General features: G+C 41.5%; 1 protein-coding gene and 1 long non-coding RNA gene across 7 annotated transcripts; one reads left to right on the top strand and one right to left on the bottom strand.

Annotated features, from left to right (window-relative positions):
- Positions 1-777: 777 nt before the first annotated feature.
- LOC102076980 (uncharacterized) lies at positions 778-8,367 on the bottom strand. 5 transcript variants are annotated; one of them, XR_003215893.1, is made up of 5 exons: positions 8,285-8,367; positions 5,094-6,673; positions 4,864-4,947; positions 3,781-3,971; positions 778-1,725 (listed from the first exon to the last, which is right to left on the bottom strand). It is a non-coding gene; the product is annotated as an uncharacterized LOC102076980 (long non-coding RNA). The 5 variants fall into 5 exon arrangements; XR_003215890.1 differs by lacking the exon at positions 8,285-8,367 and having other exon boundaries at positions 5,094-6,348; positions 6,612-8,261; XR_003215892.1 differs by lacking the exon at positions 8,285-8,367 and having other exon boundaries at positions 6,612-8,261.
- A 35-nt stretch (positions 8,368-8,402) lies between these two features.
- On the top strand, positions 8,403-27,729 carry grhl2b (grainyhead-like transcription factor 2b). 2 transcript variants are annotated; one of them, XM_005478467.4, is made up of 16 exons: positions 8,403-8,763; positions 10,475-10,646; positions 11,160-11,227; positions 12,574-12,946; positions 13,574-13,632; positions 13,771-13,927; positions 14,720-14,831; positions 18,780-18,874; positions 22,135-22,293; positions 23,134-23,191; positions 23,367-23,506; positions 25,296-25,333; positions 25,495-25,586; positions 26,352-26,437; positions 26,568-26,632; positions 26,722-27,729. In XM_005478467.4, exons 1-16 carry the CDS (start codon positions 8,744-8,746, stop codon positions 26,834-26,836), a joined length of 1,809 nt encoding a protein of 602 aa, XP_005478524.1. In that variant the 5' UTR covers positions 8,403-8,743; the 3' UTR covers positions 26,837-27,729. The 2 variants fall into 2 exon arrangements, with proteins under 2 accessions (XP_005478524.1, XP_013126152.1); XM_013270698.2 differs by lacking the exon at positions 8,403-8,763 and adding an exon at positions 8,772-9,058.
- The last annotated feature ends 213 nt before the right edge of the window (positions 27,730-27,942 follow it).

The following is a 27,942-nucleotide window of genomic DNA, read 5'->3' on the forward strand; positions in this document are numbered from 1 at the left end:
CGTATATAAAACTGCATTGTGAATTACAGGATAAGGTAATAATCAGTCATTAAAGATATCAGAAGTGCACCTGTGCTCGTTTCTTCATGAAGTATCATTGTACCATAATATAAGTCCTCGTCGTGGTCAGCCAAAATTCTTTTTCTGAGATGCAGGAAATAAGGGAACAGCATACGGGATTAACCAAATCTAAGTAAAAGGTGAGCTGATATGTACAAATATAGAAGGGATCCCTGAATGCACCGTTGTTCAAATCGACGTGCTGAAGACACAGAATGTTGGCACTGTCGCCCCCTAGTGTCTGAATTACAGAGGTACAAGTGTTTAGATCAGTCACTGTAGTTTCATGTACAGGATTCCACACCAACACTGACTGAGAAATCAAGTCAAGCTTTTTGATTTAAACATAATATGATGAGCCTTAAGTTAAAAGTCATTGTGTACCCAGTTTTGTATCATTAACACTGCTCTTTAGAGCACAAAAGTGCAAATATTACGCTTGGGTTTGTAAATATATGTAAACATATCTCCATGTCTCCAAGTTTTTCCACATTTATTTCCAATTTTTCAGAAGAAAACTCCAATGAAATAAGGAATGTGCTCAAGAATTAACTAAAAAAAGAAAGAAAGATGCTTATTAACAGAAAAACTTCCTAACCAATTATGTTAATTGCGTTGTGTTGCTCCTTTTAAATCAGCTAATATCACAAGATATTAGCTGATTCACTTTGTGAAAATGTACAAGTAAGCATTTAACATAATTGGAGTTTAGTACCATTATTAATCAATCAATCAATAATGATCATAATGTCAAAATTGGACATTATTCCTCTGTACTGACACATGCTAATCTTACTATTGTATACACTGCTCAAATAGAATAAAATCTTGATGAATGAAATATTCAAATAGAAAATCTTTATTTACAATATTTAATTTGTTGTGAACAAATGAAGAATAATTATCAACTTCTGCATTTTCAACGCTAAATCATCAACCTTGAAAAGCTGTGTGCACAGTAATGTGCAAAAGTCTCGAGCCACCCCTCATTTCTGTATCTTGTGTTATGAAAATAGGAAGCAGACGCAGCAATTTATTGAAACATCTGTAAACACACATGGAAATACAAGATAAAAGGCAGAAACAGAGTTTGTACAACATCAGTAGGTTCATACCAAAGTATGAACATCTTTGTTCTTCAACACAGCCTGAACTCTCTTAGCCAAACTTTCTTGCAATTTCTTGAGGAATAGTTCTCCGGACTTCTTGAAGGACTCTCATCTAGACCTCCTCTATGTACACTCACAATGATTTCAATCAAACATTTCAAACTTAGGTTGAGCAGTCCATAACTCTGTTGCCACTGATTTTCAGCCATACTTCCTTCCACTGAGACCATTTCTGATGAGGTTTCAGTGAACAGTAGATGGATCAACTGAAGGTCCAGATCTATCTCTCAGGTCCTGTTTCAGGTCTTTGCTGGATTTTTTTTTCCTGTTTCTTAAGAACACGACTTTCAGATACTGCTCACCTCCTGTAGATTTTTTAGGTCTGCCACTGCTTCTTTGTCCTCCACTTATCCGGGTTCCTCAAATTTTTTGAGGCCACACTCCACACCATGCAGAGATATGCCAGGTTTTCAGCTGGTGGTGCTGATGGTGCTGTTTTATATGTCAGGTCAGGTAACACTCCATAATAAGGTCCATTACTAAGGGCGTAATTCACCTGTAATTAAATGGAATTTCATTTGAAATAACAATGTAATTATATTTACCTACAAATACTTAAATACTCAAACAATAAAAACTCAAACACTTACACTAGAATAAAGGGGTAAGCTGTGATATTTTCATTTTGCTGTAATTATTATGAAGTGTTTCATCACCGGCGTTGTCTCTTCTCTGTGTCTTTCACTGGGATTACAGGTGGATGTTTGTTTGCTTGTTACACAAGCAAACAGTTGGTACAGAAAGAGTCCAAAAATCTCCACAGTAAAAGAAATGAGCTCCCTCAGAAAAACACTAGGGGGCCCCTTTGGAGGAGGAACCGGCCGTGCTCCACAGTGAACACTGGTATGATGTGTGGAGGAATTTGTTAGTGTGCCACCAGCGTCCACTAACACTGAAACGCACATGATACCTGGAGTAACATTTAACATCCTGACGTATCATTGTAACAATCTCACCTCAAAGGTTTGCTTCACTTTTACATTTATTAACTCATATTTTAACCATGCAGTGCTATGCAAACACTGCAGCAGCACGGCCTGTATGCGCCATCATGTGGTTCACTGCGCTGCATTAGATGTTTATCTCTTCTGTCGTTGGCATTGGTCACAGTGAAGCTGTTCACCGCGGCTCATTATTTGACTAAATTCAGCTAATATGTAAATGTTCTGCAGCTGCAGTTATCACACGATGGATACGCAGACAAGCCGTCTCGATAACACCAAATTATTAATGAGAGTGTGAGGAAAACAGGAAAAGAACTTGCTGTTTGTGTGTTTTTGTTCATTTCATCACATTAGAGTAATCCAGCCACCGTGTTTGAGTAGGAGAGACGGGGGGGGGGATCTATTTTATCCACTATCAGGCACTATGGTCTATATTCCTGTTGGAGATCCTCTCGACAGGTGTCATGAATTTCTTGAGAGAAATATTATCATTGTGAGAAAAGCCTCCAGCAGGCCCGTCGCGCACCCCCTCCACCTCCTCATACCAAGAAAAGAGAGATAATCTATTCAGTCTTTTGTGAAAAGAAGGAAATATCTCTCAAGAGAGAAGGATGTGATTATGCTTTGAGAAGGGGGGCAGACAGTAAAAGAAAGAAAAGTGTGTGTTGGAGGGGGGGGGGTTGACAAAAGCCACACATTGCTCAGATTCCCCCACCCTGGAGGATATTGTGCAGGGACTTGCTAGCTTAGGTTTGGGGTGGGGTTCTCCAGCCTTAGGGGCTGTGTGAAAGCAAATCTTCCAGGTGTCAGCTTCAATAGTGGAGGAGAATATTATCTGGCTGTCCATTGTGAGTATGAATAAGCAGGGTTTGCCACAGACAGCAAGAGATGTGTTTTTTTCTCCTCTATTTGGGTCTTCTCCTCCCACCATGAGGGCTTTTCTTCCTCACACTCAGATCATGTTGTAAATTTGCTATGTTGCTGTCAAATGTTTACTTTTTTTGATTGCTTGTACCCTTTATATGAGGTTAAGCAGAATTAAGAAGAAAAATAAAAAAGAGGCTGACAGCAAAACCTCACACAGAGGGAGAAACGTCCACTGTCAGAGGTGAACAGGGCCTCCTTTTCTCCTCTGGAGGCTGTTTAGTGTAGAGGAAGTTGGATTTCATCTTCCCCATTAGCCACTTCCTCTCCCTGCTCCCCCGTTCAAGCTTTCCCTTTTTTTCCGAACCAACAGGTTTAGCCGCAGTCCACACCACGGCTCGCATCACTGTGACATGCCACAATGTTGCCAGACCAGTCAGGCTGTACACAAGCGGTGACACAGTCCCAACAAATCCACTAGCTGACAACTTTCACTGCTGCTTCAGCAGCCCGGCTTTATTGATATAAACAAACACGGGAAGCACTCGGGAGGTTATTTCACAGAAAGAAAAGAAAGAAGAAAAGAAGAAAAAGACATCAACCCGATTAAAGATTAAACCGCCGATATCAACCCAGTCCGAGGAAACGAGTGTTTCTGTTCATTGTTTCATTAAAACTGACTCTGAGAAATCACATCACAAGGGCAAATCATGCCTTCGGGGAGAGGGAAGTTAATTTCTTACCTCCGCACAGTCACACACGCCTACATCCTCGCACAGAGTGCAGCTGAAGGAGAGGTGAGGTCTTGGGTCAGGCAGACATGAGCTGGTCAAACAGAGGCTGATTGTGAAGGTGGTGACAGCTCACCAGCAGCAGCTCTCTGATATTTCAACTGTGACTGTCGGTGAACGGAGTCAGCAGCACTGGAAGGCAGCTTTAGCACAAATTTAAAGGAATTTGTAGTTTATTAGACAAAGCGGATCTTTTTTACGCTCCTGGAAGTTACCAAAATCTGACAATGTGAAACTCTGAGGTTTGTACATTGCACATGGTTAGTTTAAAGTGCTCTGACAGACTAATTAAAGGGTAGAAAAAGAGTAAGTAAATAGGTTGGAGACTATGGCACACACACGGACACACACAAAGAAATACTGAAAGATTAAAAAATGAAATATGTGAAGGGCAACAACATGTTTTTATGAAAGTTTTGGACAGTTTTATTAACTTTAATCCTTTAGAGACCAGAAAAAGACATTTTTAGTGAATATTTTTTGCTGTTTTGTTTAGAGGGTCACTGTGGCTCAAGTAGAGCGCTGGTTATTTACAGAGTTATCAGAAATTCAGCGGATCGATTCGTGCCTCCTCCAGCTCACACACTGAAGTATCTTTTGAGCAAGAGCCCCAAATTTCCCCTAAAGCATCCATCAAGGAGTGAATGTTACCAGAAGTGCTCACACAAAGAGAAAAGTGCTGTATGAATGTTTGGGTGATTGGGTGAATGTGACTTGTAGCAGGAAGCACTTTGTGTGCTCGAATTGAGTAGAAAGGCACTGTGTCAGTACCACTGTAAAGCTTTGTTTTATTACTAAGAAAAATTGGGCTTAAGGCTGGTTGGACTGCCTGCATGTGCTGCAGACCGTCAGCGCTGCAATGTTGGAGAAATTGTGGTTTCTAAATTACCTCAAGGATCTTTTCTGTTGTGGCTCTGCAGTGTGGTGGTTTACACAGTCACACATTCACCTAATGAGTGAAAATGCCCCGATTGGTGTCTGGTGTCTGTGAGGTGTCTGGTGTCAAAATCTGCCAAATCAAAAATGCAGACCTACCTGCTCTGGTGACCCTTGGTGAATATGGGAGCAACTTAAAGCAGTAGTTTGTATGTCATTAGGCAAGCTGCAGAGGTTGCCAGCCTATCACACAAAGACAAAGAAACACTTCAAATTAGAATCACCAGTTAACCAGAGAAGTCTCTCAGTGGATTGTATGAGGGAAACCCATGCGTGCAGACACAGGGAGGACATGCAAGAAGGCCAGAGCTGGCATCAATGACACTCACTGCATCAGCAGCACAGAGACACCTGGATAGCCTCCAGCCCCATGAACCCCAACTTTTCTGTAGTAGGATTTGCAAAAAAACCAAACCAAACACAACACCTGATAATCATTTCATCACATTTCTAATAGTTCATACCAATAATAAATATGCATTGAGCCAATATTGGCTCGTTACACTGACAAAGTCAATCCATCCATTTTCTTAACTGCTTATTCAATTTTGGGTGGCACCGTGTCCAGTGTGTACCCTTTAGGCCTATGATCCCCTCCAAACCTTGAACTGGATAACCAGAAGAAGCTTAATGGTTGTCATCGGTATTAATTCTGACACCAAAGCTAATATTATTCGAGTACCCATGCTGCAGTCAACCTTATCCTCTATGTTTGACTTCATTCATGTTCAAGCATGTGTTTGTAACCCCTCATGTCATTCATCCATCCCCTCCCTCCACCTCCTCTTGATCTAACCTCCATCTGAATGTCAACATCCCCCCTCCTACATGCACACATACCCACACCTCTGTCTCCTTCTCAGCTGTGGGCTTCTCAACTCAAACAGGTAGACTCAGACACAAAATCCCGGCCAAGTCCAGGCAAGCTGCTACTCCTGCGAAAAAACGCCTGGAATGCAGGATACACCTTTCACCTCACAGTTGGACACACACACACACACACACACACACACACACAAACACACACGAAAAGTATGTGGTGGCTCGTGGCCCCTGACTTTCCAGTCTTGCTCTCGCCTGCTTGTGGCAGCTTGTACGTTAGCCCTCGCACGATTTCTGCTGTCATCTCGCCCCATGGCTGAGATTCCAGCAGGCGAGAGTCATGTAGGGGAAGGTAAAGATAAGAGAAAAGCTCATGTACAACCATTATTTTGATCTCACTCTGTTTTCTGTGCAGCGTTAATGAGTCGTGCATGGATTATGAGTCAACACAGACTTGGGTGCATTTAGGTAAAAGCTGCTCTTGTGTAATGTAACAGGCTTCGCTGTAATTTTGCACCTCTGTGGTGCTGTTTAATCTATTTCTCCTCTAATCACATGCATCTTAAAATACAGCAATAGAGCTGGAAGGAGGTAGGCAACAGAGCTGAATAGAACATTTTTATTTCCTTCCCTTTTGTCTCTCTGTTGCTCTTTCGCTCAGTCTGTGTGTTGTTAGAAGAAAGGGACCCCACCTGTATTTATCTAGCAGTCCCATTTACACACACACGTACACAGAGAGAGCTCAGCCAAGGCCCAGGTGCTCTGTAAAACAAATTGGACAAGGGAGGATAGTAATCACCAGCAGGGCACGCAAACACATGCATCCTCAGACGCACAAACAGGAACACACATGCAAGCACACACACTGCTGACGGTTTAACTGAATCTGAAACGTAATTTTTGGATTTCCATATAAAGGCGCCCGAAAGCATTCATAAGCAAAAGGCTGGCACGTTGTCATGCAAACACTTCCATCAGACCAGTTTGGAAACGTCTCCCCAGCCCTTTCTCAAGCTCCAACAAACCTCAGGTGCAGACGTAGACAACTGCTCGGGTTCGAAGGGGATAAAACGTCGTTTGTTTCCCCCTGAAATGCAAAGGAGAAAACAAAGGCAGCAGAAGAATTTCACTTTTTATACGCTTACTTAAATACTAATACCACTAATATGATATAATAACATATAGATATACATTCATTTAAACTTCTCTTTGAGTAAAATAAAAGAGTTTTATACTTTAAGCTGCATCAGTAATGCTGATTAAACAGAATCACAGGTCTGCTGGGATTTTCTTTATATATGAGCAACACTCAGCACAGAGTCACTTTCTGCCAGTTTATTACCAGTTTTTATGGAAATTTCCAAAAATGGTAAATGGTATAACTCAATGAGAGGTTTAAAAAAAATACAGGAAAATTAACAGTAAAAAAGTAGCATGGATAAATAAAAATGCTTCAAACTGGTGCACTGAACTGCGTTTTTACAGATTTTGACTGTGCACAGCACTGCAGTTTTTTGTGGGTAAATATGCACATTTTAAATAAAGCAACACTCCTTAATCCTGCGACTATAAGTATACGATACGATGTAACAATGTAAATTAAATTATACTCAATTTTTTTGTTGTAAAAGCAAATTATGGTGAGGTTACTGTGAACATGTTTTACAGTCTTTGTAACTCAGTAACTCTGTGAGAGCTAAGAAAAAGGAAAAAAGGTGGAAATAAAAGGAAATCATTTTTGATGCATGTCAGTTGGATTCATATGTTTGACTCTCTGACACTCAGGACTTAGTATAGGGTTAGATTACCTGTCATCATTCTCCTTTACTTAGACTTCATGGTATTAAATACATTAATGCAATACACATTAAAACTCATTTCCAGGGGGTCATAACCTAAAAGAAAGAAGCTTTAAATCTGTTTACAGCCTCATATTTTTAAAATCTTAAACTATTTTACCATTTATACAGCTTTCAAAAATAGCATATATCAGAATTGTACTCAAATAATTAATTTCCTACCACTTATCCTGTTTTTGTTTCTCTGTGACCAAACAAGTCGACATATTGTTTATATACTGAGTAATACAGTATAGTTTTATTTGCTGTGTCTCTGCTGTGTGAATGGACACTTGTGTCCATCAACCATCTGCATTAAAAAAAAGAAAAATGAAGTTTTATATTCAGCAATTACATATTGTTTGTGCCCCACCCGACCACTTCCACAGTCATTCTATGACACACACACACACACACTGTTTGCTCTGGCAGGGTAATCCCAAACACTGGGATCTCCTTATACAATAGATTCATTAAGGGGACAATGGCATTGTGTCAGCTAATGACAGGGCTCCTCCCTGCCTTCGCTCTGCTCTGAGATTACCTGGAACACACACACACACACACACACACACACACACACACACACACACACGAGTCTCTATTGAAATCTGAGGGGCCAGAAGTAAAATCAGCCGATGGGGGAATGAAAGACAGCCTGAGGCAGTGAGTGGCCAGTTTGAGGCTGTGCAGTCATGCCTCGAGTCCTCCTGTTTCAAACATAACCAATCATAACAGAATCAAATCAAATCATATCTGAAGCCTTAAAAATCCGTAAATCTAATCTGTTTCCTGTGTGTCTCCGTTTTCTGTGTTACTGCGGCGTCTTCGCTTCGCTCGCAGGTGAGGTGGGCCTCTACCTGCCCCCAGCAGCCAATCGGATCTCCTCTCCCCTCGACAGCAGCCAATCAGCGGGCAGACTCGCCCTCAGCCTCAATTGTTCGACTGTGAAAGAATTCAGAGCCACAAAGTTGACCGGCTGCCATTAAAAGAGAGTCAAGGCAAATATCGCAATGCGCCGCAGTATGACACGCTGGTGTTTGTCACCTTAATCTACGTGTAAAGTGAGCGAGAGAGACGCAGAGGGATTGGCTGCTGCCTTACCTGCCCAGGTGGAAGGAGCGGAGGAGAGGCAAGCCAAACACAAACACAGGGAGAGAGAGAGAGGAGAGAGGGAGAGAGGGGCAGGGAGAAAAGAAGCGGGGCGAGAAAAAGTCGACTTACCTGTAGCCCAACTTCTGGCAACTCACTCTCACTCTATTACCTGCTCCGACTTGAAAGTCCAGTTTCACAAGGAAGAATCGTAGAGGAAGCTAAATATGTCACAGGAGACAGACAAGTAAGTGATCGAGCCAGAGGAGAGGATCTTTGCTGATTTCTACATGCGGGGGGGAGAAAGTTGTTCAAGTGTTTTCTTTTGAGTCTGTTATTAAAACGAAGCTGCTTTAAACCCGGGATTACCTTTGTTTAGGACACACACACTTTTTTAAAAAAAGAAAAAGAAATAAGGGGGGGGTGTAAAATGGGGCTCGCGTACCGGTTTCGCTCCGTTTGGACTGTTTATGACAGATATGAAGCTGTTCTGGGGCCTGGAGGAGAAGCTGACAAGCTTGGCGCCGTGGATTTCATTAGAGGTGAATTCGCCATTTTTGACTAATGGGGAAAACCTTCAGGGTGCAAGGACTGTTTTTTTTTTTAACAATTTAATTAAAAATATACTTTTTTGTGCTGCTTTTGGATATCATTGCATCGTTTCCCTCCCTCCTCCTATTTAAGGCCTAGAGAGCGTGTTGGATCTGCCTGTGAATGGGAATAGTTTGTAAAGCCTGCTGGCCTCTTCTGTTGTTTTCTAACGGGATATACAAACTCCTTTATTTATTAACAATTTTTAAAGAAATCAACCTTTGGACTGCAGCGCTAAAATTTTAATAGAGTCGGAAGGACTTTGCTCTTGAAAAATAAAAATAAAAATTGTTATTTTTTCATTAACAATGATAATAATATTGATAATGCAGACCAGATGTTACAGGTGTCCTGCTTTCTCCAAATCCAGTGTAATTTAAATTGTAAAATTTCATAGTTTCTAATAGTGTTATAACAGGGATTAACTGCATTAATAATAATCTTATGCCTTATTTCATTTACCTAGATCATTCCTTACACGATAATCAATTATTATTTCATCCATTATCATCATTATTAAAAGTATATGTTGCAACAAATATGGCTGTCAAAGTGTGGCTGCCAGTAGTTGATTTTCCAGTCTCCCTGCAGAGCTGCTGTCTCCCGCATCAGTGGAAGCAGCAGGTGTCTGCCTCTATTTTGACACACAGCGTTAACATTTACTCAAACCCAGCAGATTAAAGCTCCAAAACTCCTAAACATCGCTCAGACGTCTGTTTTACGGCGACCCTCTTTCACAATACAAGCTCGATCCAAAGGCAGGAGCATTATTTATTTGCAGCCGGGTAAAGAAAGCATGCCATCGTGCGTTTTTGTGTGATACAATATAAGGAAGACACAGTGGAGCTTCTCTTTTGCAGTTAGCCCTTTATTTTCTGTATAAAGGTTTGCATCACTGGTCGGAGGAGGGACGAATGTCAAATAGTGAAAGCGGATCTTTCATACACTTACACAGAGATGCATGAAAGAAAAAATCCTCATTAATATTTCCTGTGTAAATGTCAAGAAGTGTGTTGAAGCCACAAACATTTTAGCCAAATGAAAAATGGCCACTGTCAGACATGACAGGAGCATTTCATTGTGCAAGTTGCCACATTCAGAGCCTTCCCTGTGATTGGCTGAGCTCAGAGAGATGTTGTGGCAACACTGTGTGTATTTAACTGGTCTCTGATCTGATCTTAAGTGAGCCTAAAGAGCAAAGAGGAAAACACACACAGAAAAACAGACAGGCGTGAACGCTGCTCTAGCTAATCAGTTCATCCATCACAGTTCAGCCTGGAAAATAACAGTTGTCATGTTTTTTTGATCGCCTACCAAAAAAAACTGTACATGTTTAAAACAGTGTTTAAATCCCTGTGCTTCTCAAGCAAACGTCTGGTAGTGGTGGTCCCCAACGAGAGGAGGGCGTACACCAGCGAGGATGAGGCGTGGCGGTCATACCTGGAGAACCCGCTGACAGCCGCCACCAAGGCGATGATGAGCATCAACGGAGACGAGGACAGTGCCAACGCCCTGGGTCTGCTCTACGACTACTACAAGGTGCCCAAATCCCTCATAAAGAGCATCTGTTGTCCTTCGCCTTTGATTCTTTCATGCATCTGTACCATTAATGAAACATTCAACATAGCAAAAGTGATAATGAACTCGGTGTGTGTGCAAGTACGCCCTGTCTGAAAGCTCTAAACACTCTGTTTTAGACAGTTTTTCTACTGCTTGACGTTTATGATGTCACTGAGATCAGATATCCCCAATATGGCCATCTCAGCCACTCACCTGCTGATCAGAGGTTTTTGTTTGTGAGGGGCAGCCAATCAGAGGCTCCTCCCCTCTTTTTTTAATTAAAATGTAGCAGCATATTAATTAACATATTTTGGACATTTCCTTTCTATTTAAATTTGTCAAATAAATGAATTCAGATCACAATGACAACTGTTTTAACTGAACCGACTGAAACATTACACAGCACAGAGGTCTGACGTAAACAGGTGACAGGTCACAGCTCCCTTATAGGGCTGACCGAGAGTGACTCGACTGTCCTCCTTTTCCCTGTAGGTGCCCAAAGACAAGAGACTTCTGCAACTTTCCAAAGCCACTGAAATTACAGAGGAACAGGAGAAGAGGTCAGTGAACACTCGTCTTGCTCGAAACACCATGAAAATATGCCCAACACGGTGGTCGACGTTTCCAGCAGCAGGTGGAAACAAACAAGGGCGCTCAGTGCAATAAAAGTAGAAAGTTAAAAAGATGAAAACTGTTTAATACGAAAGGCCATTTCTTCAAAAATTGCTTTCCGTTACATTAGTAGCAAGTCATCTAATCTAAGGTCGCAGTGATATGAGACAAACACCATGAGCATGAACGTGTGAAAATATCAGAGATCAGTGAGTCTTGTTTCACTCCAAGCACTGATACTGAAAGAAAGAAGCCCAGACTGGACTGAAGCCAATGAAAGGCTCCCGCTCCCTGAAGAAAAAAGAAGAATACAAAAGATGTGATGATATAATACGCTCCTGCTCTGCTGTTATCTACTTACTGATCTGTAAAAAGGGAAACATCGCCTCATTTCCATTTAGACAACATGCTGCGTGAGTGTTTAGAAACTGTGCCTGAAAGCATCATTACATTTATTTTATTATTATTTTTCAGCTCTTCAACGCTGACTTGCAAATTAGTGCTAACCTTTAAATGAAAGCAGCTTTTCATTGGAGTTTTCTTCTTCTACATAAACTTGCATGTGTTGTATTTTAGTGGTGAACGCATTTTTACATCTTAAAATATGAAAAAGGGATTTTTTTAAAGACCTGCATTAACCCTCTGTAACCATGTTTATTAGAGTTAAGCCAAAAAGCGACCCCCTGAAGTTAAAAAAAACAGCAAAGAAGCACAAAATACAGTCGCAATGTGATTTTTCTGGGAATCGGCTAAGTCACTGCTGTGTATTCATATAAATTACAAAAATCTGCATTAAACATCATCAGATAATAATCAATGGTCTTGAGATCGCAGTTCATCAAATGCTTAGCCTTTTATGCCCTCCATGCAGGCTTTTTACCTGCATGCAACCAAAACCTGATTGTTCATAAACCAAAAAGCTTCCTGTAGTGCCAAAGCTTTTGCCTCCTGCAGACAGATTTTGCATATTCATATACAGATATCTATTTATAGTGAATGCATGTTTTACCTGTTTTATTCCATTTGTTCCTTTAGCGTATATCAAACTCAAACCCACAGTGCTACTAAAGGTCACAAAAGACACCACAGGGAACCTTTCTTTTACAAAAACGAACATCAGTTTTAGGGCTAGTTATGATTAGTTTTTTTATTTTATTATTTTTTGTTGAGGCCGTAAAGAGAGCAGCAGATATTTACCTCCAGATGTAGCTCACCCAATAATTTTACTATCTAATAGTTTGTGCGTTTCACAAGGAAATACATGTAATCCTATTAATTCCATGTTTTTAACCAGGCCGATGTTGCAGAACAACCCCAGCAGCCAAAGTGAGGTGGAGACGGTGGACAACCGCGTTCAGGTTCTCAAGTCCGTCCCCGTCAACCTGTCCCTGAACACCGAGCACCAGGAGGCCAAGCGGGAGCAGTTCAGTGGCTCGACGGAGTCGGGGGACGGAGGCTCTCCGGCTGTTGCCGTGGTGAAGGCCGAGGTATACGCGCCCGTCTTCATGCCAGGAGGAGGGTCTCACTACAGGGTGGAAGGAGAAGACTCGGCGCGGGTGATCTACGAACAGAGTCCGTATGAGGTGACCACGGTCAGTCACAACTCATACGCCAAAGACGACGAGCAGAGCCCGCCTGACAGTCCGTACGAAGAGGAACGAGACGCGGTGAGAATGGAAAGAGTGTGACATGAACAGACACTGATGAAGATAAACATAGAATTGGCTTCTTTTTAAGGGAACACTGAACAAAAAAAGCACGCTGTTGGTGTTAAACTTGTGGCGCATTGTAGTTTTTGTGCTGTTGATGCCAGTAAAAGCCAAAATCTACAAGATAATCAGTGAATATATCAACTGCCCAAAGCTACTCAGTAGACCAGAATGCAATGCAATGACAGGATCAGGTCTGCTTCTTTTCTTCTTTTTGCTGTGTTGTTATTATAATCCTATAAACCACCGCTGCATGAATGATGAGGTGCTAGAAGGCATGCCGGGAAGAGAAATAAAGCAGGCACTAAAACAGGAAATGTAACACGAGAGGACTGAAATGTCAGATGCTGATGATTTGTAACTGTATGCTGGACAGAGACTGATAAATGTGTAAATATGAATCACTCAGAGGTTAAAGGCTCACTACATTTGGCCATCTGATGTGCTCCCTGTAGCTCAGAGGTCTCCAGCTGACCAGGACCTTCATGTCTTTCCACCTGCAGCATTGTTTGAGCAGTTCCTCTAAAATGTGCCTTTTTATTGAATAATTTCCTCTTTTTCTGTGTTTTTGTGCATTTTCAACAGAAGTACCACTCGCCTTCCTCTCTAGCCACAGATGACTTCTTATTTCATCAGGGGGGAATGTAAGTGACTCGAGCCCACCTGCTATCACAGTGGCTGTGGCGTAAATGTTCACATGCAGACCATTTTGTAACCAGAAGAGCCTTTCGGCGCTATTGTCATTTCCAGTCACGGGGCTCTCCATGTGTTTGTGTGTACAGCGACAGCTTCCAGTACACGCTGGACGCCACGCGCTCGCTGCGTCAGAAGCAGGGCGAAGGGCCGATGACCTACCTGAACAAAGGCCAGTTCTACGCTGTGACGCTCAACGAGCTCAGCGCCAACAAGCGCCTCCGACACCCCATCAGTAAAGTCCGGGTGAGCATGTCTGTCATGTCTTCTCTCCACATTCGTCTTTAATCTCGCTGTTTCGGCATTATGACCTGTAGCAAGTAAAATTGCTCAAATAAAAAAATATAAACTCAGATGTTATGAATCGGATACTGCCCAGAAGAGTATGTGGAGATCAAAAACAGAGCAAACACAAAGGTAAGAAATTAAGGGGAATCTGTTGTTCTTTTCCTTGTTTTATGTGATTGGCTGCTGATCGTATTACACATTTCCAAACTCCCAAATGAGGTCACCATATGCAGGAGTAATCCCCGTGAGCTAAAAGGCTTCAAGCTCCTCCAAATGTTCACTTTTAAAGCGGATTTTCTGCTATTTTCTCTTTGTGGTGTCAATAAGAGAATTATCGCTAATGTAGTCATCTCAAGGCCCGGCTCTGGCTGCAGATGGAGAGTCCAGATAAACTCTCAGATTAAGATAGAGTCCAGTATGAAGTTGTGAAATAGCAAAACATGTGCCTTTAACTTCATAGAATGTTTTTTTTTCATAGCTTGGCCATTATGATGTGAGCGTTTTGGCTAGGATAAGCAGGAAACAGCTAACCCTAATCACTCAGACAGAGTTAATTAAAACTTGGGTAAAGTTTGAGGTGATCATCCCCTTTTTGTTGTTATATTGATGCAAATCTCTGGAAATAATCTGAGTCCAAAGTTACAAATAAAAGCCAAGCTGTAATAAGAAAATGAATGTCAGATCGGACTGGTGTTGTCTGACTCGTAAGTCGTGTTAACTTTTTGTTTTCTGTCTCGTCTCCCTCCTCAGAGTGTGATCATGGTGGTGTTCAGTGAGGATAAGAACCGAGACGAGCAGCTTAAATACTGGAAGTACTGGCACTCCCGGCAGCACACGGCCAAACAGCGAGTCCTGGACATCGGTGAGGTTTTCACTGCCTCCCTCCATCTTTTTTTCTTCATGTTCCTTCCCATGTTGAACAGATGAGTGAATGAAAACACACGAAGCAAAGGACAAGATGACACATTTATGCTGGAATGTGCTTAACCAATAAACACAGTATTGCTAAACTGAGAACAAACAAGCCTCCACCCAGATGTCTGTCTGTGGCCGTACAGCTGCCCACCATCAGACAAGAGGCTGGGCCGTCGCACACACACACACACACCTGAGTCTCCTAATGTCTACGTATGTCTGAGACCCACCACTTAAATCCTCTAATCTCTTTCACATTACCTGGGAGACTGAGCAGAATACTAAATTGTGAAAAGAGAGAAAAACAATAATCCAAAGCAGGGTTCAACTTGAAGTTGTGAAACTCCGTCTCACAGCGTTTCCCACGGGTAAACGAGTTCTCATCTGAAGACTCGTAATCGTCACACTTTTGACCTTTTGTCTGCCGTCGATTTTCGGTTGATGCATTTGAATTTGAACCGTCTTTTTCTACGCCTTGTTGAATGAGTGTGTGTGAGAAGCATGTAGGCGGTTTGCCTTTTGACAAGCTAGGGCCTGCTCGGAGAGCGGAGATGTCGAGGTATGTGGGAGAATTCGATGGGAGACGCACACACAGACATACGCAGCTTGTCGGGACAGGGAGAGGAATGCTAGCCACACTGTTACCTTAGCTGGTCGTGGTCTGTTGGAAGTAATTCTTCCCCAGTTTAGATCTTCATCTTAATTCTTATATTTATACAACCCGAGACAAGTCCCAATCAGCCTACAATTCACACACATCTTTACATCTGCCGGGATAGACGATCCCGAGGTTGCCAAACCCATTAACATTTTGGACTTCTTTCGTTTTTAGTCAAGAAAATATTGGTCAGTTTGCTCTCGGATGGGTAGATCCGCTGGAAGAACTGAACATTTTCAAAGACAGTTCTGTCAGGACCGCTTTAGTGAACGAAGGCTCTAATCAGGGACAAAAGATATATGATTAATGCTGCTATTGTAGTCGTAGAGAATTCAGGCCAATATTTAGCTTGAATATATCGAGTCACATTTAAATAATATGTTATGAGCTTTAACTTGTAGCATTTGTAATGTCTGTTCTTGATTTTTTAAGCTGATTTTGTAATTGTTGTGCTCCATTTTTTTCTCCCTGGATTTGTGAATCTGTTCTGTTGTTGGTTTGTGTGATTGGGCCGGCATGCCCAGATTAAGTTAGGCAAGTAAGCACGACGTGGAGCAACAGTTTTCTGACAGTTGTTTAAGGTATAATAGTAAGATAAACATATAACCAAGAGTTCAACTGGAGGCTTGTTTTGTAGTTGCCAGTTTTGTGTGGAATAAATAACCTTTTTTCCTTTACATCCACCTTCCTTTTTATTACGTAATGACATGCAAGCTTCCTCCTGAAATGCTTGGGTTAAAAACTTTACTTTACAAAGAAGATTCGAAGGTTGCAGCTACAGTTGAATTCAATTTGAAGTGGGAAATCTCAACTTCCAAATCAGAATTTTCAACTGGAACACCCCTCAAGTCAGATTTTCAACTCAGGAAGTTAGAGAAACCCCAGCAACTCCAACTTCACAATCCTAATGCACGTTAACATTAGTAAAACTGTAACACTAGAAATCTGTGCTCCCACTGCTATGTATTTGTGGCTTGCTTATTTAATGTGTCGCAAATACACATGGAGCTCAAGAGCAAAATAAAGTCTGGACCCACAAAGGTCAGGAGTGACATCTCATTTCCGAGATAAAAGTATACACAGCAAGTTGGATATAGCATGGGGACAAGGAGCTAGGATGGAGGATGGGTTGCAAAGCAGCTTGCAGAGGCAGCAACTGATACTCAAAGCACTTTCTAGGATTCACATGGGCCAACTCAGGATCCAGTATCTTGGCATTAAATGTTTTCCTAAAGCCCTGTGGAAGATCCATTATTGACTTTTAGTCTTGTTTGTTTGGATTACTGTGTATTCAGGACAGAGGGAAAGTATAGTAGTCTCGATGATAAACAGAGCCTCCTGTTTCCTGACTGTGACCACGGATTTGAAAGTGATATGAGGCCTCTAATCAAAACATTTCTCAAAATGCTGAACTGTACTTCTAAAGGGATCTAGAGCCACTGTGCTACTGCTGTGACAGGGCACCCAGGCAATCATAGAAGATAAAACCTCAGTTTCCAAGAGGGCTCAGGGTTCAGATCCTGGATAGGACCCCACTTTGTCTAGACGAGTTCCCAGTCCATGATGAGTGCAGAAATGATCACACAGCGGACGACAATAAAATAAGAGATTGTTATAACTGAATGAAACGAGAGATGAGCCACAAAGCTTAAATAAAAAAGAGGCAAACTAAAGGAAAAGCATGCTAATTTAGGTGTTAATGAGCCAACATAAGAGTTTCTGTCATCCAGGACTGCTTTGCCCAGGTGCACCAAATGTAGCTGTCTGCTTTTCTGGCCCATTCACAGACACATAGGAAAACACAGTTAAGCATTAACTGTCACATTGCAAAATGCAAGTAAGAGTTTATGACACATTTTATAATCCACATACATAAATAGTCTTCAGATAATTGCAAGAACTTGAATTCTGTCTCTTTGCTGCTGAAAAAGGTGTTTCAAATCTTAACATGATTACTTGGAGATTAAAAGTATTTTACTGCTGGTTTCATGTAATTACATGTGTGTGTCTGTTTGGAGGAAGTGTGGCAGCTTTTTCAGCCTGCATTTCTTTGACACCCTGTTTGGCATTTGCTAGTGTAATGAGTTTCTGTTATAGGTGTGCATATATGATACAAAGATAGTTATCATGCATCAACAGAAAGATGAGAGATATTATCTGCACACGGACACGCTCATCTTTCTACAAGTATACATTCATTAAAGATCATGCTGACAAACCAGGCTAGCGATCGAGGACGGTGGCCACCGTCGCTGCAGCTACAGCTAGCTCAGGCCACGTGCAGGCTGTAACTCGAAGGTATTCGGTGATCTGAGGTGAATAGCGAGTCGTGGGGGTTAGTGAGGATGAGGCTGGATCCGTCATGCCCCTGGGCAGCGTCACAGAATGGATCATTTGAATGGGCCTATTTAAAGTGGGCTGTTAGCAGATGGGCATGTTGCTGCTCGCCTTGCAGCTTTGTGCACCTGTTCAGAAAGCAGGAAGTATTGCTGTAACGGTGGTTAGGTTGAGGGAGGAGATGAGCAGTCACTGACAGAAGAGGGCGGGGGGCATTGAACTGAGCAGTTCGCCCTAGATCACAATTGGATCTCATCCTCCCACATGAAGATTTTTATTCCAAGGCTATTTCTTGGAGATGATGGATGGCGCCATTTTACACTTTACTTAGTGGCAAAAAATTCCACGACAGGCAATGCGTTCTTCATTATCTGCATATTTGTGGCGTTCCTTCCGAATAACGATGGGCCACATGAGCACAAATCTCTCCACAGTTTTACAGTCTAAATCCTCAAAATGAAGGGAAGCATGAAATCTCTTTGCTAAACTAGACAGATGTAAATTCATTCTTACAGTAATGATAGTCATGATTCACTCTTTACATTGAAATAAAATCCCAGGCCACATATGAGTCATTATGCCAGCATACCACAGCCCTGCAAGTCCATCCTGTTTGTAGGTCTGAGGTCAACAATATGAATCTGCAGTCATCTGACTGGCTTTTAATGTGGTCCTCTGAGGCCAATAGTCTTCTGTGTTTCCTCCTGCTGCCTTTGAAGCCCGAGACTCTGTTTGCTCTTGCAGATAAGGCTTTATCTCACAAAAGTGAAGCGTGTCATTTCATTGCTTATCTTAAACAACAATAGCTACCTGCTTTTATTGACCGGTTTGAGGGGCGGTATGACTGTTTGCTGAGGAACTCATACTTGAAATCAACCATGTCCCCATGTGTCCCCACAGCTGATTACAAGGAGAGCTTCAACACGATCAGCAACATTGAAGAAATCGCCTACAACGCCATCTCCTTCACCTGGGATGTGAACGAAGAGGCCAAGGTAAAAATTTATTACCGCTGTGCGTGTGTGTGTGTGTAGGAAATAGATGCCATTGTAGTTTTCCCAGAAACTACTCCATAGTATTTACTCTTGCTGGAGGCGTGTTGAAAATAAGAAAAAGCAGTGGGACAGGTTTTTTGAGCTGATTCAGTTGTTGGCAAACAAGAGCACTTTCGAATGTGATGCAAGCACCTGCCTGACCCGTAGGCATCACTAACGCTCTTGCGCTCATTTTGAAATCGACGATTGATTCCTAAAACATTAGTAAATGGTTTCTGCCGCTATGATCAGAGTGGTTTTGACTGCACGTCATAAAACTGCCGGGCAGTGTTGCGTAGCTTTGCTCTGTTTGTCCTCCTTTGTGGCCACTCCTTAAACGGAGCCCCGCCGGTGTTTGAACTCTAGAGTGCCCCCAAGGGCCAACACACACACCAGTCTCCGTCCCCACCCTCTGTTGTTTGTTTTGCCCTCATTTCTGTGTGAGCACCAGCGACTGTGTGAATCACTCCGTGTTGTGTGCCTCTTTCATTGTAATAGCAGCCTGGGGACAAAGACAGTGCTGGAGAAAATGCAAGCTCACTTCTCTGGATAAATATTTGCTCTGTCTTTTCATCTTTTTCTGTGTTTCTTTCCTTCTGTCACTCTTTTTGCCTCTCTGAATCTGCGCGACTATTGAGCCCGAACATATGCATGTTCAACCACGGAAACAGGTGTACTGCCCTGCTAGTTCAGTGTATTTGCTCTTCTCTGTCAGGACTAAAAGAAAACCAGGAGGACTTTAAAGAGACAGCGTGTTTTTCACTTCCATGATATGTTTTTACACGCCTTTTTTATGCCTGATAGCAAGCTGAAAAACACTACCTGTAAAATGAATAAGATGTAAGGCAATAAAGAGGAACACAACACCCAGAGGCTGAGCCTCAATTAAACACAATAGAACTATTTTCAGAGTAAAGCGCAAATGATATGGTGTACACGGCTGGAACGGAGGTTCCTGCTTTAAGTCCTTTTTATTTGAAGAAAAACTTATATCAGGGGCCACTTTAGTCAAGAGAAGATTACAACTGTTGTACTGTTCTTTTGTGTAAAGCCTAAAGAGACCAAAACAGCTGCAAAACCCAGAACAACAGTTGCGACATCAGACACAGCAGAAGAAGGAGGGGCTTGGGTGGTGGTGGGTTGCAAAGTGGCTTGCAGATGCAATGTTTAAATAGTGGGCCCTGTATAGTGTCAGCATGTCCTTTGACATTGTTGATTTGACTCATCAGCAGTGGAAAATATGAAATATTAAGAGTTATCGTCCTTCTTTTATTGAGCTGTATTCAGAAGTCACAGTTCTGTCAGCAGTTTTTGTCCCAGTTTTGAGAGATTTGTTTCTATTTGTTTCCATTCAGTTTAACCTTTGCTTTTAGTCACAGGTTAGGTGCAGATAGCAAAAACTCCTTGGTTAGATTTAAGAAGAGATTGTGGTTTGGGTTACAATATGGTTCTTTACACCATTATCCCTGCAGACTGAAAAATGATGCCTGCCCAGTGACACCCAAGGTTGTTTGCAAGAACCACCTTGTAATGAGTTGAGAGTAACATACCTGTTTCACTATCTTCTAATGCCTGTGGGTCACGGCACCGAAACCTAAAGACACCTTGCGTCTTTAAAACAGTAAAGCAGTATTTGATAATAATTTATTTAGTATTTTAAACTGGTAATGGAGTTTTGTATTGCATCATAAGTAGAAACCAGATAGAGTGCACAGCATAAGTTCCCATGTAATATTTTATTTTCATTTTATGAGGCCGAGTAATCTTCCCACATATCACTAAAGTACATGAGTGGAATTGAGTCATCTCAAGGATTTAAGCTGGTAGTCTTCCAACAGGGTGCTGTTGAGAAACAGTTACTCGATCTTTATCAATTTTTTTCTTTTCTTTTTAGCAGCTCACCTTGCTGTCATGTATTCATAAACGGGTGGTGCAGTTAACAGTTGTAGCTTTGGTGTTTAATAGAAAAGAGTATCAAAATTCACAGAAGCACAAATCAGAGAAAATAAAAGTGAGAGAAGTACTGCAGAGCAGAGAATAATAAAAGAATGGCACTTTAGCATTGACCCTGCCTCTTCTCCACAGGCTTTCCTCTTGGCTGCTGTGGCTAATGGAGTTTTTATGGTTCAAGTTAATGACCAACCTCCTTGGCTTTTGTTGTAGTGCGCATTTATAACACAGACCAAAGATTGATGGCGATGTGTGCCGAGGCTTGACGAACAAGAAAAGCAGAAACATAACAGAGTTTTTCTTTCTAAATGATGGGAACACCACCACATGAAAAAGAAAACAGTTTCTCGCTGATCTGTTATCTCTGTACTTTTGATTTTTATCTGCTGAGAAGAAAACACATCACAGGTGAAAGGAATTTTGTTTGTCAGACACTTAACAGCCAAGTGTCTGTCAAAAAAGGGGGGAAAAGGCTCCCACTGGCTAACTAAAGGTGTTTCAAACTCAAATGTTCTCTATGTATACCGAACATTTGAGTTTGAAAATTAAAACATACTGGCTCGCTTTGGGACTTAAATATGGACAGACTCTACAAGGGGCTGGAAACATTCCTCAGAGATTTAGATTCATATTGAAATGATAGCATCACACAGTTGCTGCACGTTTGCTGGCTGCACGTCCATGATGTGAATCTGTCATTTCACAACATCCCAAAGGTGCTCTGTTGGATTGAGATGTGATGGCTGTGGAGGCCATCAGAGTACATCTGAACTCATTGGGGTGATCTAAGATTTTAAGTGTTATCCTTCTGGAAGCAGCAATTAGAAGATAGGTACATTCTTCCAATCTTCCAGAAGATAATTTTGGTCATCCTTGATGAATTTTGTGTTCTCAGCTGACAGAAGTGTCACCCAGTGTGGTCTTCTGCTGCTGTAGCCCATTCAGAGATGCTCTTCTGCATACCTTGGTTGTAAAGATAGTTATTTGAGTTAGTGATGCCATCCTGTCAAGCCTAGAGATGATTGTGTGGGAAAATCCCAGTAAATCCATTTCTGAAATACTGTCTGACACCTGTCTGATGCTGGTTGTCTTGACCATGTCTGCATGCATAAATGAACTGAGTTGCTGCAATGTGATTGGCCATTTGGATATTTGTGTTAAAGAGCAGCGTATCTAACAAAGTGAGGAGTGAGTGTATTTTTATTCCGAAATTGCAGAGTTAAAGTATTTTAACATTTCCACCTCTCCTTCCTTGTTCTGTGTCCCTGAAGATCTTCATCACGGTGAACTGCCTGAGCACAGACTTCTCGTCTCAGAAGGGGGTGAAGGGTCTTCCTCTGATGATCCAGATCGACACTTACAGCTACAACAACCGCAGCAACAGGCCGCTGCACAGGGCCTACTCACAGATCAAGGTCTTCTGTGACAAGGTGATATACCGCTTCTTCTGTATTTCGTTATATATGGAGTCCTTTAGCCAAAACCAAATGCGCCCTATTTGTTTAGTAAGTTTGATTATTCTTATTTTCTTGACTCATTAATTTCTCAGGAGAGATTTTAAAGGGACAGTCCACTCCAATCACACATGTGCATGTTTAATCTCTGGCCTATAATGCTGTTTTTGTCCATCTAGATTGTTTTGGTGTGAGTTGCCCAGTTATGGAGATATCAGGTGTCTGCCTTCTCTTGAATACAATGGATATAAAAATGCACTTGCCTTGTGTTACTCAGGGTGACAATAAATACCCTGAAAAAAACTCTTTTCATGAACTGTGGCCTGTTTACTTTTAAAAAACTCATTAATCTTTGTTGTGAGCTGTTTCTTTAATAGTTAAAGGCGCCTAAAATGCGTGACTTTAAGAAGTTGTAGTTTAAAGGACTATAAATGAAGTTTGTGCCCTCATTTTCTGTACAGATTACATAACAGCTCGAACAGTGAACTAAGCTCAGAAGCTTGAACAGAAATACGCTACTGTGAGTTTAACTGCTGTCTGGTTTTGTCTCAGTTCATGTGGCATTGACGCAAAGTCATTAAGTTGAAGTTACTTGTGTGTTCTGAGCTGCTGGGAGTTACCAGTAAGAGGCGGACTCACTGTAAAATATTCAGACAGGTAGCTGCAGTGAGGCAGTTATATCATGACATCAGTCCTCCCTCTAGTGGTCAGCTTATGCATCCTCTGCACAAAATGAAGCTTACACACACAGATGTATTTTTTTTCTGAGGCTTGTTCGTATACACAAACTGATGTCTCTTTTCTTTTTGTTTCCAGGGAGCTGAGAGGAAAATAAGGGACGAGGAGAGAAAACTGTTACGCAAGAAGTCGAAAGGTACGAGCCACGTGAGAAATAATTTAGTTTTCAATGAAAATGAAAAAATAATCAGAGAAAATTATAGCTCCAGGGTTCAATTTGAGGCTTGCAAATCACTGTGAATATATCTATATCTATCTATAATAATTGTTGCTATTCATATTCTGCTTTTTTCATTTGGACTTATCTCCAGGGAAAGACGGAGGCGTCGGGGTGATAAGTGTCACCAAGAAGTCCGACACCACCTATTTCAAGACCATGACTGACTTGGATGCCCAGCCTGTGCTCTTCATCCCCGATGTTCACTTTGGAAACCTGCAGAGAGCCGGACAGGTAGGTCACCTCTTCTTCTTCTTCTTTTTTTAAAGAAAAAAAGCAAACTTTGTATTTTTGCAAAAATGTAACCCAAAATATCTGAATTTCACACACGTTCTAAGAGTAGATAAAGAGAGCCTCAACTCAGTAGGTGGCAACATGAAGGGGGAAACACAATGGGATAAACAAAGACCTATTAAGAAAACTGGATAAAAGGAACAAATAATGGCGCGCCTGCAGAGCCTACAGGCTGAGAGGAAGCTTACCTCGAGTCTGTCTTTGGCAGAATTAAACAAAAGAGATGAAAATATATGAAAATGTTCAGTCATTAATATTATCTGTGAGTGGTGAAAGTATGTGAACCTTGAGGATTAGCAGGTGAAATGAGAATCGGGCGTGGAGTGAAACCATGTTTTAGCGAGCAAGGATCAAAGTCTGATCCTTATAATATTGTGGAGGAGGTGTAGGAGGTGGCATGAGCAAACAAGACCTATGAAAAAGGGTTGTTGTTGCTCATACGGCTGGATAAGGTTACAGAAGCGTCTCTGAAGAGTTTTAACTCCATCAGTCTACAGTCAGACACAAATAAAGACTCGGTGGATTCATAAAAATCACTCCAGATGTGTAACAGCTGTAGCACAAGACTGAAAAACAAAGGTGTGCACAGGAAGGCTACAAGACAACGCTACTGCTGTCCATCTGCTCTTGGCCAGAGGAGCCCAAAATAAAGTTTAAGGGTATAAATAAGACGCATTATGTTTGGAGAAATGAAAACACTGAATCCAAACACGCAAGAATTCAACATCATTCTTCGATATTTTGCCGCATCTGTGCACAGAAGGATGAAACAATGAATTTTGAATTATAGCAGCAAATTATAATTATAAATTATACAATCAAAGAAGAATAAAATGAACCTGCTTTCATTCCTCAGCCATTTAACCAGTAACGATCAAAACACGTACTCTTTGCTGGGGAAGCAGAACAGCAGCCGTGACTCCAGACATACTTGCATGAGACGAGTTTGACTATTGTATGGACATATGCTGTGTGTGGAATGGGACACATTACACATTTGCACGTAAAACTTTTCATTCAGCATGGATTTTAAAATTTACTCTAAGATACGCCACCCTGTATAGTAGTGTTACGGCCCCTGGCCTTGCAGGAAGTGGGCCGGCCCAGCCTCCATGCACATGAAAATCATTTGGGGTGGCTGTAGCTCAGGAGGTAGAGCAGGTCATCCGTTAACTGGAAGGCTGGTGGTTTAGATCCCTGGTTGCTTCAGTCTGATGCATCCATCGGAATATGAATCTGTGTGAATCCTAGATAGAAGAAGGGCTTGTGTGAATGAGCAGGTTGTGTAAAGTCCTTTGACTTTAGAAAAGCTATATAAGAACCAGATGGTTCACCAGTTGTTGCCTTTAGAATCTCATCCAAACCTGTTCCCTTGCTACTGGGCAGCTTCTTAACTTCCCCAGCGACCTCTGCCATTGTAAAAGTCTTCCTTCTTCACAGAGGACCTTTTGCAGGGTTTAGGAGTTCCTTGGTCAGAGGTCAGAGGTAGGAAGCCATCCTAGAAGGTTCACATACATATCCCCACAGAAATCTCTACTACTCAAGAAGTTTCTCCAAAAACAACCGAGCAAAATATTCTCATCTCATTGGTTTAACTGTTTTTTTAGGAGCCATGTAAATCGTATATGTGCAGAAATATAGAAAATTCCAAAGACTTTTAGATTTATTTCTGCCTGTTTTTATGTTTCCATAATATTTCTACCACTAATACCTAACGCTTCCTTTTCAGGTGTTTACCTTCAACACAGAGGAGATAGAGAGAGAAGGGTGAGTACGCGTCAACACGAAGCTCCTGTTTTCATACAAATATAAGGCATGCAAATGAAAGCAGTTGAAGATAGCCGCCTCAGGCAGGGGAAGTGCACATCACCGCAATGGAAAAAAGAAGACGTGCTTGCGCTTGACCTGACGCTGTTCTGTGTTTACAGGAGTGTGGTGGTGAAGAGGATGTTCAGGTCGTCAGATGAAGATCTGTGCCCGTCTCCTCACAAGCAGATCAAAGAGGAGACGCACAAGAGAGGTACGAGCGCGGCCGCCTTCTCCTACACCTGGACGTCATCTCTTCTGTCTTCTTTAAGTGACCTTCCAGAAATGACAAAGTCCAGGAAGGAGAGCAGGGAAATACGCAAGAGAGCTTGACATTTCTAATGATTAACGATGCAATTTATAACAAATCAGGCCCGAGAAAGGGATACACCGTGCCCAGATCCTTTTCCATCCAGATATTTTCCATCATACGTACTACAAGCAGCACTATTTACGCTTAATAACAATTCAATCATTTTGATTTAACTGATTATTTGGATAAGCGACATGAAACCGTTCTCAGAAGCATCTATGATTTGTCTTGCTGGGTAATCTTCTGTAAGTTAGCAGATAGAGGTACATTTAGCAGCTGTTCTGGAGCTTCACAGATGCTTACGTTTCCATTTCTTCCAAGCACTTCTTCTTCTGTGAGACTGAAAGTTCATTCCTTGCAAGGTTCACTGAGTCACACCACCTCCTTTTGCAGCCTCCCGGCTGTTATGAAACTGCATTTTTCAGTTTTCCGATCGCTTATTTAGTCTGTAAAATGTCACAAAAACAAAATGTGTTTGTGTGACCCCGAAGGACTGTTGACATCAGATGAAAAGCAGTAAAAGGATTTATAAATGGTTGCTGATTAGTTTTATGAATGTGACAACCACAATACCTCTAAGTGCTTCCCTCTGTGCGCTCCAATCATAGGCACATTATTATGTATATAAAGTAAAAGGTGACCTGCTCTCCTCCCTCTTGTCTGCAGTGCTGCTGTATGTCAGAAAGGAGACAGACGAGGTGTTCGACGCTCTGATGCTGAAGTCTCCCACGCTCAGAGGCCTGATGGATGCTGTGAGTGATGCCTCTCTGTTTGTACGTGGGAACTAATGTCAAAGGCACAGTTTGTTTGCAGCCCGAGCGCCTGTTCATAAGCTGCTTTTTTATTTTTGCTTCTTTTCTGTTTTTTTTGTCTCATCGGTAGATATCAGAGAAATACGGCGTGCCCACAGAGAGGATAGCCAAGGTGTACAAGAAAAGTAAGAAAGGGTGAGTGAGACAAAGAAAAGGAAGAGAAAACTAACTTGGAGCTTGAACTTTTTGCACACGAAATCAAACTTTTGCTGTTTTTGCGGCAGGATCCTGGTGAACATGGACGATAACATCATTGAGCACTACTCCAACGAAGACACCTTCATCCTCAGCATCGAGAGCTACGCAGACGCCTTCAAGATCATGCTGACGGAGATTTGACAGCTTATTAACTGACTCAAGAGACCGTGGGGGAAAAAAATCAAAAGAGACGCTGTGACTGGTTGATAAGCTGACTGGCATTACTGGAGACAGTCCACTGGAGCTGTACAGATGCTTCGAGGTCAACGTGGAAACACTTGACCTCTCCCACACTGTTACACTATGAAGCAAATTGCATTTCCTGATTGTTTTGTTGAAAGGACGTTCCTATGAACTGGTTTGGGGTGAAATGATGGACCACAGATTCATGTTCTCCAGTTTTACAGCATGTTTGTTTTGTATAAAAGAATATGTATGCTTATCCTCATTCTGTACAGATCTTATGTTGCCAAATAACACATCAGGAATAGACTTGTGAAATGCCTGATGCACTGTATGTAGCCGCAGCTTGAATTAGTTTACCCCAAGTAATTTAGTAGCTTTGCATGCTGGCCTTTTTTTTGTTAGATGTTATTTATTAATGCTTTAATGAGATTTAAAATTTCTTCAGCAATTTATCCAAGAATTTCAAGTGCTACATTTTAGTGACTTTTAACTAGTACTCTTTAACAGTACTCGTTAAGTTTTAAAATGTCATATCCCTTCATTTCAGCCATGTTGTAGTATTTACAGGTCAAAATAAATATGATTTCTAGTCCTAAATGAGAATAACATTTGAAGACTACAAACATAATCTCACTGGAGACAAGCGATATGCTGTTGTTGTTTGCAACTCAAGTGTTTGGTTGTGTTGAAAAATTAATAAAGATATGGTGATATCATTTTTTGGCAAAACTGTGATTAGCAGTCTGTGAGTTAAATGCTAGCATGCTCACTAGTACACAAGGAAAGACTGTTAGACTAAACATAGAAAAGTCTGGTTGCCAAACTAATAAATTACATATACAAGTGTGTTTTCTTTGTGCATTTGAAAGCAGCTCAACATTAAACACAATGAATACAACTGGAGTTAAAGACAGCAGCTAGAGCTGTACTATGCTAGGGTAGGCTTATTTTTATCAAACTTGTTAAACCATTTGGTTTTGCAGTTTGAAAAAATTGTATATATTAAAACTTTAAACATTTAGGTGAGTTGTGTACATTTGAACAAATATTATTTGTAATTT

This window comes from Oreochromis niloticus, linkage group LG22 (assembly GCF_001858045.2).
Source record: "Oreochromis niloticus isolate F11D_XX linkage group LG22, O_niloticus_UMD_NMBU, whole genome shotgun sequence".
Taxonomy (NCBI): Eukaryota; Metazoa; Chordata; class Actinopteri; order Cichliformes; family Cichlidae; genus Oreochromis; species Oreochromis niloticus.

Bases quoted from the DNA above. Each gene is read 5' to 3' on its own strand.
- grhl2b (XM_005478467.4), top strand. From the start codon at position 8,744: ATGTCACAGGAGACAGACAA. The intron at 8,764-10,474 runs GTAAGTGATCGA...GTGCTTCTCAAG, and splicing joins ATGTCACAGGAGACAGACAA to CAAACGTCTGGTAGTGGTGG. The intron at 22,294-23,133 runs GTGATATACCGC...TTTTGTTTCCAG, and splicing joins TCAAGGTCTTCTGTGACAAG to GGAGCTGAGAGGAAAATAAG.